Genomic DNA, 23,753 nt, shown 5'->3' with positions numbered 1-23,753 from the left:
CGCCCGGTTGCGAACCGGCGTGCAAGCGCTGATTGGTCGCGTGCGGCCGAGATATCGCGACACGCCCTACCCCCTCCTCGCCGGGGGCGGGGCGGGGCGGGTCACCGCGCGGCAGGGAGTGATGGAGGGGGGGGGAGGTTAGCTAGCCACGCCCCCCCAGGGATCCCTTCCCAGCGGAGCGCCTCCTGTACTCACCTGCTCCGGCAGCGACCTCTGCAGTAGGGCGCCGTCCCTGGACGTGGGTCCGCCCCAGCACAGCTGCGCAGACAGCACCGCCGCCACACACACGCCGCTGACGAGCCACCTCATGGTCCTGGAGCCTGCTTGCTTCCCGCTGTCTGGAAGCACACGGCAGCTGACATGAGCCACGGGTCCGCCCCACACCGCTGTCTCAACAACCTCCTTGAATTATTCATGCCATGGGGAACTTTACACTAACTAAATTTCTTTGACACACGCCATTGCAGTTTGGCGCTGTTTGTCATAGGAAACATAAACCCACATAGAACAATCATAAATCAGCTGATGTAAAAAAAAAAATAAACTCATCGGTGTACCCGAACAGGTGTTATGGACGACACAAAGACGACAGCACAGACCAACACATACAAAACTTGAATATCAGACCGCACAAAGAATTCCATGGAAGGAGTTTAGTCACGTGAAAAATAATAATAGCAGCGCAGACGAACACAGTGGGATACCAAGGACGAAACAGTTTCAATATTAACAGTAAATGCAAACGGACAAAATAATCTGGACAACGCAGGAAATGTACGAACACAATGCTGAAGATAAACAGATACTATGGACAAAACAGCTGTGACGTTTCGGGAGCTGGAATCTGTTCCCGTGATCAGACTCAAACAGACCGATTTCGGACACTGGAAAACAGGGTTTGTTTTATAGAAGTTCTACCTCCTCCCCTAACACAGCCAATGGCAGGCGAGGACTCTCTTGATAGGCTCTTCTTCAAGCTCATCCATTTTTGAAGGAAAAAAGCGCATGAGACATTTCTTAGCATTAAATTGATGAATTATAAACTTTTTTATGTGAACTAAACATAAAACTTTGTATATTTTTACAGTGATATAAATGAGATAAATGAAGCATTACTCTGAGTGGTACATGAGAGAATTGAATCTTCTCTCTGAGTGGTAAATGAGAGAAGTTAATTATCGCTCTGAGAGGTAAAGGAGAGAAATGAAGCCTTGCTCTGCGTAGTAAATGAGAGAATTGAAGCTTCTCTCTGAGTGGTAAATGAGAGAGGTGAATAATCTCTCTGAGAGGTAAAAGAAAGAAATGAAGTTTTTATCTGCGTGGTAAATGAGAGAAACGAAGCCTCGCTCTGAGTGGTAAATGAGATAAATGAACTGTTCACGGATCCACGGGTGAGTGGCTGGGCTCGCAATGAAAACCGCCGCCTGTCATTACGAGACGCGCTCTCGGGAGACGGTTGAGATATGACAGCAGTTGGCCAACCGCAGAGCGTCCTTGAGACGTGTTTCGCGACGGTAATATGTACCTACGCGGAATGAAGGCGAGGTTTTTTTCATTGGTGGCCGTGGAGAAATCTCCGAACTGGACCCTGAGTTACCGAGTGCTTTCGTCATCTGACACACGCCATGGCCTCTCCGGTTTATGAAGGCGCTGCCTCACTGGCAGGTTGTGAACACAGCAGGCGGTCCGTCGCGGGAGGTGGGGGACTGGTTCGGAATGTAGGTCAGTAAGCGATCATAAAGTTTAACTCCTTACAAGGCAACTAACTGATGTATGTAACAGGATAGCTTAACATTTTCTGTAAACCACAATAGTTATAACAAATATATTTAGCTTGGCTTGGAATATTTTCAGACCAATCACGAAAACTTTCCAGCAAAGCGAGCTGTTACAGTGATAAAATTTTAATCTGTATTTTATCTTTAAAAAGAACCTTGTCCAAATCTCCGCGTACTGATTGTGATTTGAGTATCCCATATTACACCAGAAACAATTTCTTGCCAATTCTAGAATTGAGTTTTTACTATGGATAATTCCCTGTTATGGATTTAACCGAAATGTGTTGTTGATAAGATTTGTATTTAACAAACGCTCTGTGAACGAGATGTAAAAAAAAAAACTGGAAATTGAAAACACATTTTTTAAAAAAATCTTTGTTCAGTCTTGTTTGTACCCATTTTCTTTTCGCGTTGTAGTGCATTGAGTAATCTAATGATTTTATGATTTTACATGAAACCTTGATTCTATCCACACGTCGCTTGTAAAGAAGACGAGCTCGAAGTTCTACACACAAGCTGAATGCAACAGTTGTGGCGGCAGCTGCTGTTAGCTAATGCTGGAAGACGAGGGAGGGGCATATCTCCGGTGGACGCCCGAAAACTGCCGGCTGCACCCCCCCTCACCTCGAGCAGGTAGCAATGCGCTCTCCGGTTCCTAGAAGGTGCTTCGTGGCAGGGTCTCAGGGCTTCTGTGAGTCAGGACGTGTGTCCTACAGAGCAGGCAGCCGACATAACTTTAGGGCTATTATAAATACAATGAAAAAATTTCATTCGTCACATTAGATAGTGTAATAAATGCTTTTATTCAAAATTATAGTTTCTTTTCGATTCGAACATTTCAGCATTCAGACAATTATGTATCAGGGGTCTCTAACAATAAGGTGTACATAAAATTAATCAGTTTTGAATCTTTACAATTGTTGTCGAATAATTTACTTCGAAGGAGTTGAGGTTTCACCAAAAAAAGTCAATCATAGGATTCCCTTGCCGAAGAAAAATTGCGAACCGCTGGTATTCACTTTTATAAAACTGTAGTTTGTTTGTTTGTTAGAGGTTGACTCATGAACTACTAGACCTATTTTGATTAAAATTTTTGTGTTTTAAAGCTGATTATCAGACTAAGACAGTTTGCCAAACGATGTAACTTCGTTACAAAATTATGTTTAGAAGAAAAAATAAATAAAATAAATGCCACTTTTATAATACGACAGCTGCATTCTGATTGTCCTTACCAAATGCGGAACAACGTTACACCAATCAGCGCTCATAACGATAAAACTGCTGCTGGCGTGGTTGTGTAGCGATAAATAAACGATCCAATCCACATGTGTTCCGCAACCCGACGGCAGCATCAGTGTTTGAAGAAACGGAACGACGCTATTGGGGTCCTCTACATAACTGCACTCATGCGGGGCACGGAGCATGAACTCGTGCGCAAAGTGTGGTTATCGTACACTACCGTGTCTTTTGTTCCCGTTACGTAACAGCTGCAGAGACGAGACGTCACCACTTTCGCTGGCATGATGACACACCAGACTGCGTGCTGCGAAAAGAATTTCGAATGGGACGCTCCAATGTGAATCTATATATAAGTAACACATTATTCATACATGCATATTTTTGTTTAAAAACGTATTGTAAGTAATTTTTTTGAACAAGAAATTTTTTAAAGGCAATACATATTGATTTTTAAAATAAAAGAGAAGTAATATATGTTACGTTTTAAATTTTATCTTCAGTTACATAAATCTTGTACGTGCATACGATAAAAGTGGGAATGTAATTTTTATAAATATTTATATATTAAAAAAAATTAAGTCATGGACCCACATTTTGAAATATACTATAAAATTACGAACGTATTTTGTGAGAGTGAATCACAGACAGTCTTCTAACAGACAAGCGATTACGTGAAGGCGTTCGCATGTGGATTGTCTCTGACTAAATATTCATTGGGACAAGCAGCTCATTAAAATCTTCAAACTATTACCAAATTATGTGGGTGCCGTTTAGAAAGGATATATCTAGAGGAAGTATGCAGCAATTTAAGTGTTATGGCAATAGCAACGTAGTGTCATCAATAACAAACATTTCGACTATGCATGTATTGGTCACAGACGCGTTTGATGTATACTGCAAGCAAATAAAGATTTGCCGAATGCATTACAAATAACTGATTACGAAATATGAGGAATTCAAATAACGATAAACAGTCCGTATTTCACGTCTCTCGACGTCCTATAACGGTATTAAAAACGAGCCGTGTATTTAAATGGTACTAAGGTGTAGTCTGTTAAACATCACATTTTGAAGAGCAGCAAGTGTGTACAAGTACATCGACATCTTATAAAAACTGATAACCATCTTGTTATAGCTTCCTTGAAGTTCAGTTAAAATTGACACTAATGGCAAGGAAATCAAAGATCGTTCACAAAACTTTAGCCTAAAAGGAAAATACGTAAGCCGGTCTTTCAGTACTCGGCAGAAATGCAACATCTAACCTCAGTAAAACTAAATAAATAATTAATATATTTTTCTCAAATTGATTTTGTAACAGTACGGAAATCCATGGATAATGTATAGATTCTGTTGGATAAGCATTTCAATCACCAAAGAAAACTTTCATCTCAGACAAATTTAACATCAGAGTTGGTCTCATAACATCTTACGTTTGACTAGCTTTGGCCATCTAATGAATCTTCATTCCGCAATTTTCCTTCGTAGATTACTAATTATATTGCGAGAAACGTGCAATTATAAACTGCATTGCGAATTTCACGCAGCATATTAGAAAGTGATTTCACATCCAGGTGAAGTAACGCCGGCAGCTTTGCTTCCGAGTAAATGTTTATTTTTTACGTTTTGGTGTTGTGAGGAAAAAGCGATATAAATGTTTGTCACGTTGGTTGGTATTTTCCTCAAAGATTCCTATAGGCTTATCTGCCTATGTGATACAAAGCTAAATTACAGTAAAAAGCCATGATTTTATACTATTAATCGGTTAAAATAATCACATTAACAAGAAACGTCGATGCAAGAAATGTTAAATCGAACGACTGAGGATTGTTTTGGTGTAACAACAGTTGAGAACAAAATAGCGTCTTTTTCTTCTTTTCTATAGAATTAATGTAACTTCAGTATTACCAAAAAAAATCGTTCTTTGAATGATTCTTACAATTAGTAAATTTGATTCAAAACGTTTTTATGACATATAGCATAGTATAGACATATGTTAATTGCTGGTAAAAATTGTATGTGATAGAGAAACTTCAAGAATGGACAAATAGATGACTATACGAACACACAGAAAACAAGTCAAAAACAGCCGATATCAAAAGTTAAATAATTTCGCAGAGGATTCCGTGTAATGAGTTAGAGAAATATCACAGCACAGACGAACACCGCGGGCAACAAAGAGACAGTTGCAAAAAAAATAAAAAAATGGAATTCATTGTGCTGTTTATGCACAGCGGCTGATTTAGGCTTTTTTTGTGTGTGTTTTTGTACTCATATTTCTGTCCGTTCTTGAGGTTTCTCTATGACATACAGTGCAAAACAGCAATGGCATATGAAAAAAAATAATGTTTTGAATAAAGGAAATTTTCATTGCTCAAAAATTTTTAACTTTTTTTTAACACATATAAATGTAATTTTTATATTTGGGCTTAACATAGCTTCGAAAGCGGTACCAATGCAGACAGGAACTGGAAGAAACAGACCAACGGTTTACACTGAGGAAGCACTCCAGCATTCGCCTGCAGTGTTTTCGGGGCACCCTGGAGAATCATCATCGGGATGAGCTTCAGGAATGAGAGTTCAGCGTGTTACCACTGCGTCACCTCGCTCCAGCGACACAGGAGCTGCTTGGAACCATTCCAGTCGCGGCCATCGCTGTCCCTGTTCCAGGTCGCAGGCGAACAGCGACACGTTTCCATTTGTTTCAACTTTATTTACCATCACGTTTCTTTGCTAGTAGTAGGAATTGCTTTATGAAACATTAACAAGTTGTTCTGAAACTTACATTAACATTTTCCGGATAATTTTTAACGTTTTAGTGATTTTATTTTTAATTTTTGGGAACGGATATGGCAGACCTTCGTATATAAAATTGCATTTCGGACATTATGGTTCGAACGATCTAATATCGATTCATAAAGCGAAGAATATTCACCATGAACATGAAGTTGTTTTCCTCAGAGGTAAGTGTATTTCGTATCACCAAGGCTGCAACGTGGCGAGTGCAGAGAGGACGCATGTAAGTATTCGTTCTCACTCCGTCGCGCTTCTCAACAGTTGAGGGGGAAAAAAACGTGCGGTTGGCAGACCTGTATTGTTCCCGCAGCGACCATCAAACAGGCGCGACCCAGCCATGGGGTAATTAGTTAGCTCTTCCCAGCCGGCGAAGAAATTGCTTTGCCCTTGCGAGGAAATGAGACACCCCCCTCCCCCCTAACCTTCACAACTCGCACGAAGAAATAAATACAGCTTGGCTACTACACGACTCTCATTTTCAGTTTTACAACTCGAGAAATTCGTACGTGATGGTTAAAAGATTGCGCCCAGGGCTCCCGAATCCCATGTTAAACTCGCTACTTTGAAAATTTACGAAGGTCAATGGTTCGTAGACTGAAATAACTCTGACAAAAGAAGTTTATTTTCTGTCGAAACACAAAATTGCGTCCCAAAATACTCAGCACAGTAATTTTAGGTACATTTAAGGCTTACTGTACAAAAATTTGGCAAATAAGTAACCGATATAATATTATTTAGTGTCTAGTCAGTATACTGGTATGTTATAATTTAGGCCGATAAGTTACACTTAAGTCTGAAACTAGTTCCTTGCTGTGGGGTTGTTAAAATTATTCTTATGCATCTCCTTTTTAGTTGTTAAGCAAACATATAGTGTAAGCCTACGTACATAAATGGTTTGTTTTGCTAAGCAATTACTAACCAGAATGAATTAAACTTTAAAACAGACACCACTGCATAGACTAATTAATACCTCCATGGGTATACTTTTACATGTACAAAAATACATTCTTTAAATGATTCATGCAAAGGGAAATTTTGATTTATCACAGGTATTTTTCGACATACGCCATTGCTGATTTTCACTGTCTGTCAAGAAAATAATAACAAGAATGCACAATAGAAAAAAAAAATACATAAATCCACATAGAACAGGTATTATGAACAACAAAACGACGATAAACACATACAAACTTTAAATATCAGACAGCATGAGACATCCCGTTGTGTCGTCCATACAACCTGTTTAGTTTCATCGTTGGGTCCACGTGTTCGGCAGAAGCTGATCTAGGCTTGCTCTCTGTGGCTTCTTGCTTTCAATTTTTATTTTTTTCTGTTTTGCATTCTTTAATTTTTTTCCACGAGAAACATTTGGTGTACGTCCAAAATATTGTGTTGATACAAGAAGAAAGCTTGGCAAGCATTTCCCAGAGAATATTTGTGTATAACTACAACAATATTGGAAGAGTGACGGCTCCACTCTGCGCCCGTGTCTTTCGTGTGGACACGTGATCCGTCATGGGCCCAGCATTCACTTCTGAAGCCACCAGCGTCTTGTTTTATTTGAATTTCTGTAACCATTGATCTCTTGTTTGTCGGGAGAGCAATTGAGCAAGTATTGGCCTAGGCTGGTCTCTTCTGCTGCTGGGTAATTTGTGAGCAACTAGGACATCCTTTATCACCCACGTCAATGCCAACAGCCTTAGCTATTTCGCCTACTGCAACAATACAGTTTTCGCCTCTCGTCTCAGTCATTCCAACAATTTCAATGTTCATGATTCTACTGTATTGTTCAAGTTCGTTAACTCTTTCTTCTAGCTCGTTGACCGATTTTTTTAAAACCCCTTTTTCTTTCTCTAGTCTATCATTTTTTTTCTTGAATTATTTTTGTAGTAGCACGAAATTTCTCGAACTGTTCAGATATAATTTTGACACTGTTTTCCAAGGATTCTATTTTTTGAACAACTTTTTGGAGAGCCGGTAATTGGCGGTGGATTTCAGCCACTTGTTCCATTAAAAGCTTTATATCAACAACCGGATCAATATTACTCACCTTAAGAGCTTTGCACTTCTCACATTTCCAGGTGTCTTTCTTAAAACCAAGTTTCCTTAAGTTTTTGACCGTTTTCAGAGACGTGCACTGAACATGAAAGTAATTTTCACAAATTCCTGAGCATTTAATAATGTCTTTCCGGACTGGTCTTCGCTCGCCAACTCCGCGAGCAGCTGCGAGGGGCGATCTTTTCCTCATGCCAGCTCTACCTCTGGCGCGACTTTACGTAACCTCCTGGAATTCTTCCCCCCCAGCCCCCCTCACTCACCGAGTGTGTTCACTTTTACTTTATGTAATTATCGCGTCGCCCGCGGCTGTCGCCGGCTGAAGGCTGCCGTGTCGCCGCGTCGCGGAGAGTATTTCGCGCCGGTCGCGGACGCGATCGGAAGGGGTATGACGTCGTCAGCCGGCAGCCAATGGGGACAGTCGGCTCGCGTGCGTTGCCCGCTCCTCGGTTTTTCGACGTCCAAGCAAGAGCGAGTGTCGCGGTGGTAACACACTCCCCTCTCAACCCTGGGGGGTTTTAAGTCGTAGACTTCCTCGGTGACTTCGGTTCCCTACGGCAACGGCCAGTGACCTGCGTTCCTGTTCTTACGTTCCTTGAATCATACTTGACGTTATTATATCTAAAATGTGTTTCTAAATGTGTAAACATCTTAGCTCCCGGTGTACGACTTTGGCAGAAGTGATTTCTTGAACGGAACGGTAGTCGCCCTGGGACGGAAATGTGTAACAAACACGGTGCTGCCATCTGTGGCGTATGGCGCAAACCAAAGTTCGCAAAGCCAAAGGGAAACTTTAATAGTATTGACTGTATGAGGAATTTCAACAAGATGGCTTGTATTTTAATAAAAGTCTGGTCGTCACTGATTTCCTTTTTTTAGAAACCACTCCAGGGAAAGATACATCCTCACTATATGCCACGGACCACTCCTAACCTCAAAATTCTTCTAAGTGTTTCTATGAATGTAACAATCTATTATCACATCGCTGTTGATGAGAATTTTAGACTCTACTAAAATAAAAATCACATAAAAAAGCAATTTTTTTAAATTTTAAATGAGTTACTTTTTGATAAGCATTGAACTCTCCACTTCTAAGTCACCATATTCGGTATTTCGGTTCAATTTTTTTTTGTAAAACGTTTTGGTCACTGTTTTATAGTAAGATATTCTTTCTTAATATTTTGAGTCTTGCTTTTTTTATGTGTAACATCTTATCTATAGGTTTACGGCATTTTGTAGGAGTAATTTCGTGAATGTAACGGAAGTCGCATGGAACGGAAATATGTAACCACGGTGCTGCTATCTGTGGCGGATGGTGGTAACCAAAATTCACAAAGCCAAAGGGAAACTTTTTAGTATTCACTGTTCAGTAAATGTTATCAAGATATGCAATATATTAATCAAATTCCTTGTCTAAAATTAGGTACGAAGCCAGGGTTAAGTAATTTTTTAAATATTTTTTTGCTCTTTTCAGAGCGGTTATATTATACAGTTTAAAATTTCAGTCTGCTAATGAAATGACTAAATTATCAACGTAGCTGCTTCGAAAACGAATTCTAGCGGTGGATGCGTCAATAATTCGCACGCAAAAATTTAATTGAAAAAAAAAAAAACAATTCGCGTGTATTTATCACACTTGGTATTATTTTAAAAGAATACTAAATTATATTTAGTGTACGAGTTTCGTATTTCATGTGTATTTACACATGTGAGAACATATGGAATAGGTGTTATTCATCTCTGGCGAGAGCCACATTATTCTACCTTTGAAACCAAATCAAAGGAAATGACTTAAATGTGTGGTTATGTTTCCTAAATTTACATTTTATGCGAAAAAACCGCAATAATCTTAAACGATACAAATGGAAATGAAATAAATCCACATATACCGAAATGTGTCGGAAACCTAATACATCAAAAAAAAATCACTTGATACATTAGAAATAAAATGATTTGTACCAAAATGTAACTAATAAATAAAATGAAATTAAAAAAACCCATCAAAAACGCATTTATAACGAAATAAGTATAGCACTTCAATAGAAACGAGTTTAAATGATAAGTAATAAATATTCAAATATTTCCCCTCGCCGTGTGTCACGTCTGCGTCGAAGGGGTGAAGAGCTCTGCGCCTCTGTGTCTGCGAGCTCTGCGCCCCGCGTGGCCTCGGCGGGTCAGGCGGCCATGAGAGTGAAACTCTGCGTGCGTCGGCGAACATCCGTCGGAGCGCGCGCTTTCGTTTCGTGGCTTATCGCCGCCGCGACCAGGCGTCTGCCAGCGCGGAGGTCAGTGGTTAGCGCGCTCTTGCACCGGACACCGCGGGGCAGTGGCTTGCACGTCGAGCTTTAGGCTGATAGATGGAATATGTAGATAATATCTGGAAAAACAAACTACGGAAAAACAGGAAAAAATCTATCAATTTAATGTTTTTTTTTAAATATAACTTATTAGGGCTATTTTACCCTAAATCTACCTTACTGCTGCTACAGAAGAAATTTAAAGTCTAAACTAATCCTTTTCATCGCTCCAAATTATAGAAAAGTGATAAAAATATGTCAGACTGAGATTTTTTTTTAGGGTCTTGGTCGATTCGGCACTGACAGCCACAGTTCTCAACGTGCAAAGGTCTGGTTCACTCAGGCTATCATCAGGTCCAAGGAGTGCTGGCCCCAAAAAGGCAAACCAGGAGTTAACTGGGCATTCCTTTCCGGATCGCGCTTTGGGTTTCTCGGGCGGTGCTGAGGTCAGCGCACCTGGTTCTTGCACTACGGCGCTCTGCGGGCCAGAGGCGTGGTCAGTTACGAACCGGCTGTTCAGGGGGAATCCACGTCACAATATTTTATGTATCTACAGATTTTGCAAACCGTACACGTAAGCGGACGCGGAATTTTTAAATCGGAAAATGTGGTTGGTGACACAAATATTTTTCCCGCCTTTTCTTACAAATTCTTTTATTTTGTAGGCGGTAATGATCGAAATTTTTAGTACATCAGGGAGAAGGTGCATACCTCCCTCACCCCGCACCCTGGTACGACCCTCAATCATTCCGCGGGTTTAGCTGCGGTGTAGGTCTCACACAGACAGAATGCTGTACTTTTTAAGCGAGATGCAAAACATTCGCATTGCAAAGTTATAGTCAAATGAAATGTTGCGAACTTTGTTTCGAGTCGATTAGTGATACGTACGTTTCCAAGCCTGTTATAAAAACTAAAATAGTTTTTAGACTTTTTATCCGTGTTCAGATTTAAGTTCTTCACTGCCTGCAAAATCATTCCAGGAAAAATTTCGCGTGTATGTTTACAATATTTCATTGTTAAATAATTTTCTAAACTTTTCAAATTGCGAAATTTGCATGTGTCTAAGCACATTGTTTAAGTATCTTTTTTTTTTTCTACATGGACGTAATTTCAGAACCATCCTGCGGTACTCTCTCAGCAAATTAAAAATAAATAAATTTGGCGTTTGCTCGAAAACCAAGAGGGCCATTGATTTGAGTGTCTAGGCAATCCAACGTGAAACATTTATAGGATCTCCAATAACTTTCTAACAGAGCATTTGAACACAATTTTCTCAGACCGTTGAAATAACGTGAAGTCATTCTATAAACACACTACGTGATTTTACTGCTTGCTGCTTGAAAGGAATGGCTGGGTGGGGAAGGGCTTGCCGAATCACAGGCGAGCCTGCATGACTCCCGAGGAGAGAAAAGACAGCCAGTCCCGGCAGGGGCGGGGAGAGAGGGGTGTAGCAGGAAAGTGAAACTCGCTCCAAGCGGGAAAGAGAGAGATAAAAACCCGGGGGAAACCTGTGCAGCAAAAAAAACTAGTAGTTCTTCATCGCCGCTCACCGCCCAAAGCGAGGGAACTGGGTGAAGCGAGATGGAATGCATTTAATTAACATTTACTTCGAGAAGGGTAGGGGAGAGACAACGAAAGATGCATTTCACTGTTAGGAAAGAAAAAAAAGTTAGTTGATTGACTTTTCAGCGAGAAATGCACGTCAAATGAACTAGGAGTTGTTCTAAGCTAGAACCAGCATGATCCTTGTGTTGAAACTAGGCGGGACTTCGTCTTCCTCGTGTGAAAAGTAAATTAACTCAACGCCGTACATTTTAACGAGGATGTGTGTAAATTTAAGAAGATTCCTGGGTAAACAGTTACCATTGTTCCGAATAACTGTTTTAGGTTACTCAAAATATTTGTTAAAAAAAATTCACTTTCGTTAAAGCAAACGGTGTTAATCAACATTGCAGATTTTTAGAGTTTAAAAATATTTACGTAATACTAAATTATAACTGTTTTCGTTTATTCATAACGGCTTATTCAAAACTGAAAACAATTATTTTACAACAGAATTTTTTCTTTAAATATGAAGCCATCTAGGAGACAGATTGTCAGGAGTATACGATATGACATTAATTTCATGCCAATGGAAAAAACAAATCACTCTCCTGGTAAACAAACTGAGGAATTTACGCTGCCAATACGGAGTGTGTTGGTACACTGCTAAAAGTTTTTATTTTTGTTTTAGTGAAATTAATAAGGATTTTTAACTATTCTACAGTGTGGGTCAGAATTCGATGAACAATTTTCGGCTGCCGGTTCATCAAGAATAAATAAGTTGAAATTATTTACACTATTTATGGTCTAAAATGCCTTCCTAGGCACGTAACAGTGCGTATTTAAGGTTGGTGAAAAATAACGTTTTCATTTCAGCCGAAATTTCACTCTATAGAGGACTCTTACAATTTATTTAATCAAATATATGCTGTTAAGTGAAACGTAGGAAAAAATAGTATTTTATATATACTAATCAGTCGGGTTTAATGAACAGCTACCAAGACGTTTTTTCGTTAATCTGCTTCTCTCTTATTGTAGAGTCTCTGCACCATGGCATTTCAACTAAACGGTACACTGAAAGAAATTTTTGTATATTTTACAAGGAAAATCCTTGGAAACCCTGTTGCCAAGGATATTACTTGTAAAACTACAAGGCAGAGCTTTGTACCATGTGCGATTTTGCAAGGCTCTGCCTTGTAGTTTTGCAAGAAATATCCTTGGCAACGGGGTTTCCAAGAATTTCCCTTGTAAAAGTACAAAAATTTTTTTAGAGTGTAGTTACTTCGAGGCAGTGGAACGAATGCACAGCACTTTTAGCCTGGCCTTTCGCAAAATGATTCTTTTTTTTTATGTTAGCTTTTCTCAGTCGATGAAACGGCTGGCTGTCGGTCTCTCACATGGTACTGTGTCAGGTTCTGGTCAATCGACCTCTCACAGTGACATGTGAGTGATCTCACCAAGGAATGGAAGAAATGTTTTTAACATCCCCCGCCGTGTTTTTATGTGTGGACACAAAAAAAAAAAGGACAAGGAATCATTTAACAACTGACAAGGCTTTATTCTGGCTGCTGGAACGGCGGTGAAACAGAATGGACAGGTTATTTTCTGGTAAAGATGAATGGTATGTTACACCATTCATGGGAAAACATGTAACATCTGAGGCCAAACCACCCAGGTGCCCTCATTGAGGGTCCCCGGTTGGAGAAACAAGAAGAAAAGCAGTGCTCTTGGTTCGCCCGAACGGGTTTAAGTCCCAAGAGGTGGAGGAGTAGAGGCCAGGCCGGGCTTTGCCCGGGAATAACTTGTCGGTCTGTCGTCTCGACTCAGCCTTCCAGCCTTAAGTCCTTGTCACACGGCGGGATCCGTGGCCTTCCTCGTCGGACACCTCGCGCTTTCAACTGCCTGCTTGTTCAGGGAGCCAGGGAGGTCCCGCCCCGCAGGCAGGACGGTGTAGTGGAGAGCCTTGCTCACGTGGTATTCCTTTCCACTTCCGAGAACATTTTTTTTGACGCGATAACGTCTTATAAATCGATGAACGCCGGCTGCACGCACGAAAAAAGCACGGCTCATTGTCACGTTCCGCGCCTGAGCCGAGCGTGCAAAGAACCGGCCAACCACCGTGCGAGGAAAATCTTCCATAATATCAAACAGTTTAAGGCGGGCTTTTTAACTAATTGTTCGTGATTTATATTTAAACAAAATAATTTAAATTAAATTTTGCAAAAACTGTAAATAATATTTGAAAATTAAAAAAGTATGCAATTTTTCTTATGACCTTATCACGTTAAAATCATCGTCCTCAAACCGACCTTACAGACAACCCCCCTCCTTTTATTTTCTTAACTTATATTCTTACGAAAATCTACTTTTGAAAACAGTTTTGTGAAATACTTTTGATGGTTTTAATGTGTACTTTACAAAACCAAAAGAAAAATGGACTGGATTCCCAAACATGTTAGGGAAGTTTCTGAGGTCGCCACCCCGCCGGCAGATGTGCCTCAAACCCTCCGAGGTGGAGGCACGCGCAGCACCTCATCGCCTCTGGACTGGCTGCAAGTCACTCTGCTCTAAATGTCACACTGTCGAAAAAATAATTCACATCAGAGGAATTGCATGTTAAAACAAAGCTGCTACAAACAGATTCAAAATGGAGCAGTTTCAACAGTTTTCCCAGTGAATTTTATTTTATTTTCATTCGCTTTAACAGTTTACACATTGCGAGAGTTATTCGGTGATGCACCTCAAATGGACTAAGAGCTGACAGATATTTTGTACCTAAAATTTATTTTATTACTATTCAAAACGCATATTATGAACTTGCAGATGGACGTGGAAAATTATTTATTGTACTTAAAAAGAAACCAGTAAATATTTTAACCGGTAGGACTACCTTCTTTTATTCCCGAAGCTCTACGCACAATTTTTTTTAGCCCAGTCAAATAGCAGAATAGGTAGACTTGAAGGAAAACCACACCATAAATAAAAAATAGAAAATTTTTTATAGCCTACTGGGTCACATAAACGTTTTGGCAAATCACGAAATCGTGACCAACGACAACGCGAGACAGAGCTTGGTGCGAAATGCATCACGCTGCCGTTAAGTGAATTACTATCCTCTCTGTCCCTCAAGCGAAGGTTGCAGGCATCGTTTACCTCTTTCCCCTCCTCCCCTCGCCCCAACGACACCGTAACCCCAGCTGGCCTGCAGAGAGACCCATGTCGCGTCCCTGTTGAGTGATTCACTCAGCGCAGGGTTCACTCAACATCTCGCAGGGTCGAGGAAACAACAATACGTCACTCGTGCAGAGACTTCGGCGACGAGTGGAAACATAAAAATCCCTGTCTGTCCTCATCCGCTATTTCCTCCGGTTATAGCGCCATGCGACTTAGAAAAAGTGAAAACCGTGCGAATAGAAAGGAAACCTTTTTGTCACATTCCTCACATTTAAAGGACCACCACGAAGCAACTGAAGGCCTTTCAGAAAAGATTTCAGTCATGGAATCATTGCTACCTAAGGGGAGTATTTTGGAGATCTGTTCAAATATCATGTAAACTTATTACACAGATCGTAATAAAATTATTCACTGTTTTTTTATCACACCTCTTAATATAGATATATTTAACATAACGTACCTCACATATAAAGATATCGTAAAAAACAGTAACCATCTAGTGTAGCTACCATATTAATTTTTTTTTAACTAAACTAAATATTTGACAAGAGGTTTGAGAGAGCAGAAAAAATAATCTCTTCCGGGAATGCATTACCTCTGAACTTCTAGACCAGGAACTGCAGAACTGAAACTTTCCCCACTCTCTAATGACTTGGAGCTACAGGTTGCTAACACGCTGTTACACAACTTGATGGCCTGAAGAACGGATGCCCAGGATAGGCCATTTGTATTGTTTCAAAACGACGATCCAATTTTGTGAAGCCTGGAGAAAGTCACATGCACACACGATGAATTGTGTGATATTGTCATTATAACAAAAAGCACGTGAATAAAATAAGATGTCACTTATAGATTTCATATCATATTTAGCGCCAAATATTTGTTGCCTGTCAATAAGTAACATTAAAATAAAATAAAAATTGCAGAAAAAATCACACAATACGTAGCATTAAATTACACGTTTATTGCAATTATTTCTGTTCAGTTTAAAAGACTCTTTAAATAATTAAAGTTCATTTTAATGAATGTTTGCTCTGAAAACGTTGAAGTAGAGGATTTTTACATTTTGAAGAAAATATAGAAACCCATCTATCCCTTTCTATCTATTGCATAGTCGGGTTATGTTAGCTCTTCCGAATCAAATCTAAAACACACATTATTCTCATTTTATATTGCATTTTAAGATGAAAATTAAAACTCGAGATGAAAAATTTAGAAAATGGATTATGCTGCTTCGTAAATACAAATATATCAATGAATTTGTTAAGGTAGGCTATATATAATAAATTTGTATTCTATTCTAATAAACACATAGTGATTAAAAAAGCAATTTACAAGTTCATTCAAACCTGAGGAACACATAAGTTAAAGTTATGCCTTTGGCTAACAAAAAAATTATGTAGGCACTCTGTGCGGATTTATTTACTACTATTTTTTTTAACACAAATCCCGACGACAAGTCATACTTGACTTCAGCGATTAACTGGAAGAGCGTGTGTTTTTCAGCCTCTGCTTATGAAGAAAAATCTGTATTCCTTATATTGTAAAACAAATGATTATTTTTTTTAAATGCAGCTAGATTAATTAGTAGGGAAATGAATTTTTCGCGGAATAATCTGATCGCTTATTAGACTGCAACAAGGCATGCCCGCGATATCGATTCTTCCCTTGTGATTGGTCTGCAAGAGATTGCCCTGTTTGGCAGGGTCATTCAGGACGCGTTTTCCGCCCTGTATTGCTTTGATTGGTGTGCCTACAGTAATGCACCTGAAATACACCCAGCCAACCACAGTCGGTGCTGCAGTGTCTTAACACGTAGCAGGTATGGAAACCTTTTTGCGATAAGTACATCGCCCTACACATTAGTAGCGACTAGAACATTTTAAGGATTAATTTCTGCGATAGCTTAGAATTAAAACAGCTATACCTGTATGCTAGATCTGCAGTTGGCCTACGGTGTCCCTGGAGGACTCTGAGACAATGCAAAAAAGCCAGTGAAAGAAGTAACGAATCCATGGTGATCTCCCTGAGTCGTATCATAAGTAGAGACCTGAAAAATTCGCGTATTCATTTCGTGTTATGCTAAAATTCAAATAATTATACCTTAGTGCTGCTTCTGCCATTGATTCGCTGTTAATCTGGAGGACTGGGGGCTAATTAGAGACCCTCACGCATAGAAGTGCCGAATCACAGGTTGCCCAGTCGAGACGACTCACAAGTCAGCAGCCAATGTACAGGTGGCAGTTGCCCGAGTGTGTATAGGATATTGTAGTCCATCCGGAAGGTCATCGAACCCGCGAATTTTTCCGGTCTCAGTCAATGACCTTTGCCCAAGTGTTTGAAGGTACTCGGCAGTCTATCCTGAAGGTCCGTTGAACCAACAGTTTTCCCATTCCCATCATAACCTTTCTCCAAGGTGCCACTGCTCGCAAAACCGAAATTAAAGGCACACTGATCCATCGAGGGAGAAAGTTTAAGGGCCTTTAATACGCATTGTTAGAGAACTTAATACTTTAACCTTAGTGATCCTTCTGCTATTGGCCCACAGTTTATCTGGAGGACTCTAGACCAATGAGAGATTTTCTACCAAAGACGTATTTAATCACAAGCTACACGCTTGAAACTATCATGCAAGTCAGCAGCCAATGAACAGGTGATATTTCCTCGAGTATCCATTAGACTGTGGAGTCTATCCTAGAAGTCATTGGACCTGCGAATTTTTAAAGACCCTACACGTCGCTCATGATTTTTGATTTACTTTTGTTACGCTCTGTGTCCAACGAAGAATCTCGCTTTAATCACAATTTATTGAGCCAATAGTAACGTAATTAAAGCGTAAGTGTTAGTATGTGATTTGACTAAAATTAACCAAGTTAGTATAGTTAAATGTGTATTTATTCCAGCCAAGGGATTGAAAATAGTTAAAAGTAATTAAATCTATGTCATCACTAAGGACTGGGAAATTTCTCGGCTTCGATGACATTCAGGGCAGATTTCACAGTCCTATGTTTACTCGGGCAAAAAAAGAAAAACACCAGTTCATTGGCTACTGGCTTTTTTATCGTCTGAGATGGTTTGCCTGTGATTCGATATTCTATTGGCTGAGGGTTCCTCACTGGCCCACATTCGTCCAGACCCAATAGCAGAAGCATCATTAATGGTTATGCATTTGAATGTTAGCCTATCACGAAATTTTTCCGGTATCTAGTCATCAAAAAATTTGAGAAATAATATTAAAGCAATTAACCCATCTTAATTTTTTAAGGTTGAGCCACTTCGAATCGGTATATCGTTCTTGAATTGCCAGTAGGCATCTTCAGGGTTGAGATGATCGGGTTTATTTATGTGCAAACATCTTAGCACTCTGTATAAGGCATATGGTAGGAGTAATTTTGTTAACATGGAACGGAAGCTGATAAACGGAAATGTGGCACAAACATGGCGGACCCACGTGTAGCAACAACACCCGTACACAACCACTTTCGTGAACACTAGGGGACATACCAAACGTATTCGTGTTCACAATGAAACTTTATGATATAAACATTACTCTGGAATATATTTGGTAAACTAAAATAGTCACAGTAATAAGGGATCACAAGTAGTAAAATAACTAAGAAAAATGTGATTATAATAATACTAACTCAACGATAGAGCGCGCGCTTGTTTACCTCAAGAGGAGAGGTTCAAATCTTTGTCACTACAATTTTTTTTAACTCTTTAATAAAATTATATTATAATAATGTTTAATAACCTCAATAAGGTTACGGTTTGTTCTTAGTAAGTATTAACAGACTGATTTCAGTGGTTTAGGCAGAAAAACATCTCAAACATATACTTAGTGTTATGATATATCTTTGTTTAATGTTTCAGGTTAATATTTTAGTAAGTAAGAATAACTTTAAACGTGTACGGAAAGTTTATAATATTCACATTTAGTGAATTTTAACAAGTTATTCCGTATTTAAATAAAATTTCTTGTCCAAAATCAGGTACAATATCGGGGTTTTATCGACGTCGGTTCTAACAGTTAAAAATTTCGGGTTGTTTCATGCTGCTAATTGCTACCTGCGTCAAGCAATTTTTAAGATTTAGGCAGCGAAATCTAGCGGTGGGCGCAGAAAGAGTGTGTGTGTGATTTGCATCCAAAAAATTTTGGTGTTTGAAAATCTACTGTTTAATTTATGGGTTTATTTATCACGCTCGGCATTAATTAAAATAATTCCACTATAAATTTGTATCCGAGTTTCGTATAAAAAGTTTATTTTCAATATGAACAACATAATAACACATGTGTTTGCTCTTTACCGAGCTTAAATGTTTACATTCCACTGGCGAGTACTGAAGATGCCTGCTGGAATACAGAGCGTAACGTTGGGAAAGTGCACCACTTCAAACGGCAATATGCAATCTACTTTATTTAATAAGAGTCAACAATATAAACAATTGTAATTTTTTTAAGGAAATTTGAGATCTGTATTTAGAGGTTCTCTGACACACGCTGGTATAGACCATTTTAGGAAAAAAAAAAGTTTTTTTTTTGAGACAAATGAAACACGCAATCTCGTGAAACCAAATCACAGATGATTTTTGCACGAGCATGCAGATGTCTGTAGAGTCCATACTTGTTATAAGTCATTGACTTCCGACATTTCGATTTTCAGTCCCACCTCTCCAAAAATATATCAACTATAAAAACCAATATAACTAGCGATCATAATTCATTAATGGTCTCTAGTAATACACAACCACGCCTGTTGGATACATTTTCTTGTTTTTTGATTAGTCTGTAATTGCTTACAAATTATTAACACCTATAAAAAAAGGGGGTCGTCTGTAAAGTCGGTTTTAGGGAAGATTACTTTACGTGATAACGTGAGTGGAAGAGAGATAGATGCGTCACAAGCCGAACGCTTAGGCCGATCGTGCCTCTCAATCGATTGTTCCGCGCTCGGCTCAGGCGGAACGTGACAATGAGTCATGATTTTTTTTAATGCGTGCAGCCGGCGTTCATCGACTTATAAGACGTTATCACGTACAAAAAAACAAACATTTTTTTTTGTAGTAGCCGAAGATATTTTTGTTATCAGGTTTTCAAGAAAATCAAAATTTCAGTGACCACAGATCGGTTTGCAAGTATGTAGCAGACCACAGGCGACGCGGCGACGCGAACAGCAGTGGCGGCTGCCGGAAGCCGGCGGAAGCGGCGCCGGAAGCGGAAGCGGCGCCAGGCACTCACCTGGTCCTGCTGACGCTGCGAGTGTTCGTGCGAGGAGCGGCGGACTCCTGACCTGGCGGTAGCGCGGACACACCAACAGTGAGCGCTGCCTCCCGCCATGCGCCGGGTTTTTAACCGGGAGGGGGGGTGGGGGGGACGTCCCGCCGCAGCGGCCGTCCTGAAAACATCGGGCGGGCGCCTGGCGTCACTCCCCCCACTCCCCTGAGCGGGAGGCTGTGCCGTCCGCGCGCAACAGCGGCGCAAGAGACCGGTCCTCGGTGGACCCCCCCAGCTGATCTCCAGCCTGGACACTCCTGTGTTTGCAGCGTCTCAATGCAGCACGTCCAAAAAAAATCTCTATTCCACACCAAATAATACTGATAATATTCCGTCTTGCAATCAAAATGTTTGTTTGACATGTGTATTTACACCGATGGATATTTCGACTTTGCAAACATTTTGCATGACGAAATTAGCTACTAATCCAACAAAGAAAAAAATATATTGGAACCCAAATTGTTCTAACTGAAAAAATCTTGATGTCCAAGCTAGCCAAACATACAAACTGTAATATAAATTTTACAGCAATATTTCCTTTGATCAAATGTTTTAATAACTACCTTATGTTCTATATTACTATTATACATGAAATATATATAATAATTGATTTTTAACATAAAGAGAATCTTATATTGGATATTTATTGTCATAAATACAGTAGTTTTACATTGCTTGTAACAATTCCACATGCTGTTAAAACCATTTTGTTGTACCAACAACCCATCAGAAAACTAAACCAACATTAACAGCCAGTATGGGTTGCCAGTAATAAAATTATGAACGTAATATCATCTATTTATTCTAATCCCACTCAGGGAAATGTAATCTGTTTTTGGCTTCTAGTTCTGACAAAGAATTCTCTACTTACAATATGATATTCGACACTGCTTTGGTTGACGTATTATAATTAGACGAGAGTTTACCCCATAAACTGTAAGCCAATAGAAAAAGGGTACAAAGACCTAATAAAATTAATTATTTTCGATAAAACAAGAAAAATATATGAGAATATTCCCTATCTTTACCCCTAAATAAATAAATTAGAATAATTAAACTCAACATGGAAACCTCACCATGCCAATCATATTTTATTTATTAAGATAAATTTACGCTTAAAATGATTTTTTTAGAAAGTAATTTTTTGGACAGCAGGTAGACGCCAATCACTATAGAGAACTGAAGTGTGTTGAGAAGGGTGATGATGGGTCGTAAGGAGATGCCCTAAATTCACCTGGAGTGGAGATGGAAACTCTTTGGGAGAAAACATCCTTCACAACGAGTGGCTGATCTCGGACCTACTCTCTCCTGAAAGTGAGTCATAATTGCTACCTTTGCAACAAATACTCTGGAGTGAAGCAAAGACACATAGCCATATTGACTGTTATCGATGATGACACTACCTTGCGGTCACTAAGAACAACTTTCGTTGCCACCAATCAATAACTGGTACCGAAATTTGTTTTTAGGGATGATTTCAACGGACTAAGCCTGTAAAGATTATAAACGGGTTACCTCTTCATATCTAGTACTCTATGGACATGAAGACACGACTGCATCGCTTCTAGGACGTGGATTTTCTTCGAGCGCTGAGGAAATCCAACGGCAAGATGAAAAACACATCTTGGCGTCTTTTGAGAGCGGCGAAGAATTTATCTACTCTAACCTGTGATCCATACGGGCGTGTGCATTCCTGGTCAGTTCAGTTCCTTCGCCCACCGCTTGGCAGTGCTAACCGCCAGGGCTTCACAATCTGAGGCCTCCGTCACGGCACCTCGAGGTGACACAGTAACACGCTGATTGTGGCAAGCTTAGACATCGAGGTTCTTCACAACCAAGCAGTGCGGGACCACAGGACAGACGACCAACTTCATTTCAGCGAAATTTTATTTGTGTTTTAACTGTGGAGTATCAAGTATTTATAATTTTTAAAATTATGTATCATCTGGTACATTTGTAAGTACGGCTGGAAACCCTTAAAAGGCAGACACAACAGATAGTTATGTTAGTTAGTGTAAGCTTATGTTAACTTGTCTCTTTAAGACTATGTTCAGGCTAACACACCGTGAGTAGTATTTCCGCCGCGGCCAATTATTTTCGGCTTTATTTTCGAGTGTTTTGTTTTTTTCCAGGACTTGACTTCTCTCGTCTGGGTTGGGCAGTGGAAGGCTGGTGACGTCACCTGGTGGCTGAGGGCTCCAAGCCACAGATGAGTCGTGACGTGGCCGAAACGTCGCTTGTTTCTGTTTCGGAAAACTATTGTGTTTGTTTCGTCTTTTCGTTTTGGCGTGTTTTTGTCTCGTTTCAACTGTTGTGCTGAATTTTTTGGGTTCAATATTTTTTTTCTGTCATCATTTGTGGTTTTTTTTTGTTATGTTGTTCCATTTTTCTTTGTTTTTCTTTGTTTGTTGACCATATTCCTGTTATGGAATATTATGTGGTGTTTATATCCTGTTGACAACAGCAATTTGTTGCTTGATTTGTGTTTTTGTCTTTTGGGTTTTTTGTAGTTTTCTTCTACAGACATACATGTGCTTAGCAATGGCGTATGTCCAAAAGCTTACATCAAGTCGTGGCTCGCATTCAAGGACACAGCCATGCCGCCAAGGACTTCTGCTACAAAGCACAAAACGTAATGTAAAATAAAATTAAAAAGAACGTGTATTTGGAACCAGTCAGTTGAAAAATACTTCATTAAATATACCTTAAAATGAAGTGTTTTAAGAAAATTTATATTTTATTCAGGTAAGTGTTGATCAATAAATGCGGCAAAATAGGGTCCGCTCAACTAAGAAATCATTAATTAAAAAGCACTTTCAAGTCGATGTGTGAGAGAGATTTCCTTGGTGAAGAACTTTTAAAGCGTCACTCTGTTTGAGTTTTTTTAGTTAGTACTTACGTTTTGCTCATTCTTCTATGTAGTGTAAAATATGAGGCGTTATTGGTAGGGACCGGAAAAATTCGTGGGTTCAATGACCTCTAGGATGAACTTTATAGTTATACGTACACTCGGTAAAATGTCACCCTCTCATTGGCTGATGTCTTGTGAAACGTCCCAACTTAGTAGCCTGTGATTCGATAAAGCTTCGGTTGGGTGTTTCTCATTGGCCCAGAGTCGTCCAGGTGAGTTGTGAGCCAATATCAGAGGCAGCACTGAGGTATAACTATTTGTATTTTAGCCTATCGCGAAATGAAATCGCAAATTTTTCCGGTCTCTAGTTATTGGCCTTGTAATGCCTACAGTTGATAAACGACGCAATGCAGTGTCGCTGGAGTTAGTAAAGTCTCGCATCCTCTCGTACAAGAGGCATCATCATCATGGATGGGATGCTGTCGGCTCTCACTAGAGTCGGCCGACTATCTGACCCGGCACTCAGCAGAACTGGTGGGATGCACAGAGCGGGTGGAACAGAGACGGAACTCTTTCCGAAGAGGAAAATAAAGTACCTACCTCTGGGAAAAATCGAATGATGTGTTGTTACGCTCTCTTTACACATTTCCCACCCGGAAAGGATCGGAATTCCACATCAGGAAGGACATTCGGATAATATTGTTGGAGACGAACAATCTAACCACTGAGCCACTGAAGCTCCTCTTGTT

The 23,753-nt window shown here is 39.8% G+C and overlaps 1 protein-coding gene across 1 annotated transcript in view; it reads right to left on the bottom strand.

Annotated features, from left to right (window-relative positions):
- LOC134536261 (zinc finger protein AEBP2) overlaps nt 1-20,199 on the bottom strand; it is a 70,881-nt gene extending 50,682 nt beyond the window's left edge. Inside the window, exons 1-2 of the mRNA XM_063375974.1 lie at nt 20,118-20,199; nt 196-338 (exon numbers count right to left, since the gene is read on the bottom strand). Coding sequence (XP_063232044.1) covers nt 196-309 — 114 coding nt within the window. The 5' untranslated portion in view covers nt 310-338; nt 20,118-20,199. The remainder of the gene's footprint in view (nt 1-195; nt 339-20,117) is intronic.
- Nucleotides 20,200-23,753: the final 3,554 nt, after the last annotated feature.

This window comes from Bacillus rossius, chromosome 10 (genome assembly GCF_032445375.1).
Source record: "Bacillus rossius redtenbacheri isolate Brsri chromosome 10, Brsri_v3, whole genome shotgun sequence".
NCBI lineage: Eukaryota > Metazoa > Arthropoda > Insecta > Phasmatodea > Bacillidae > Bacillus > Bacillus rossius.
Note: the sequence above shows the minus strand (reverse complement) of the source record. Positions and strands in the feature narration are given on the sequence as shown.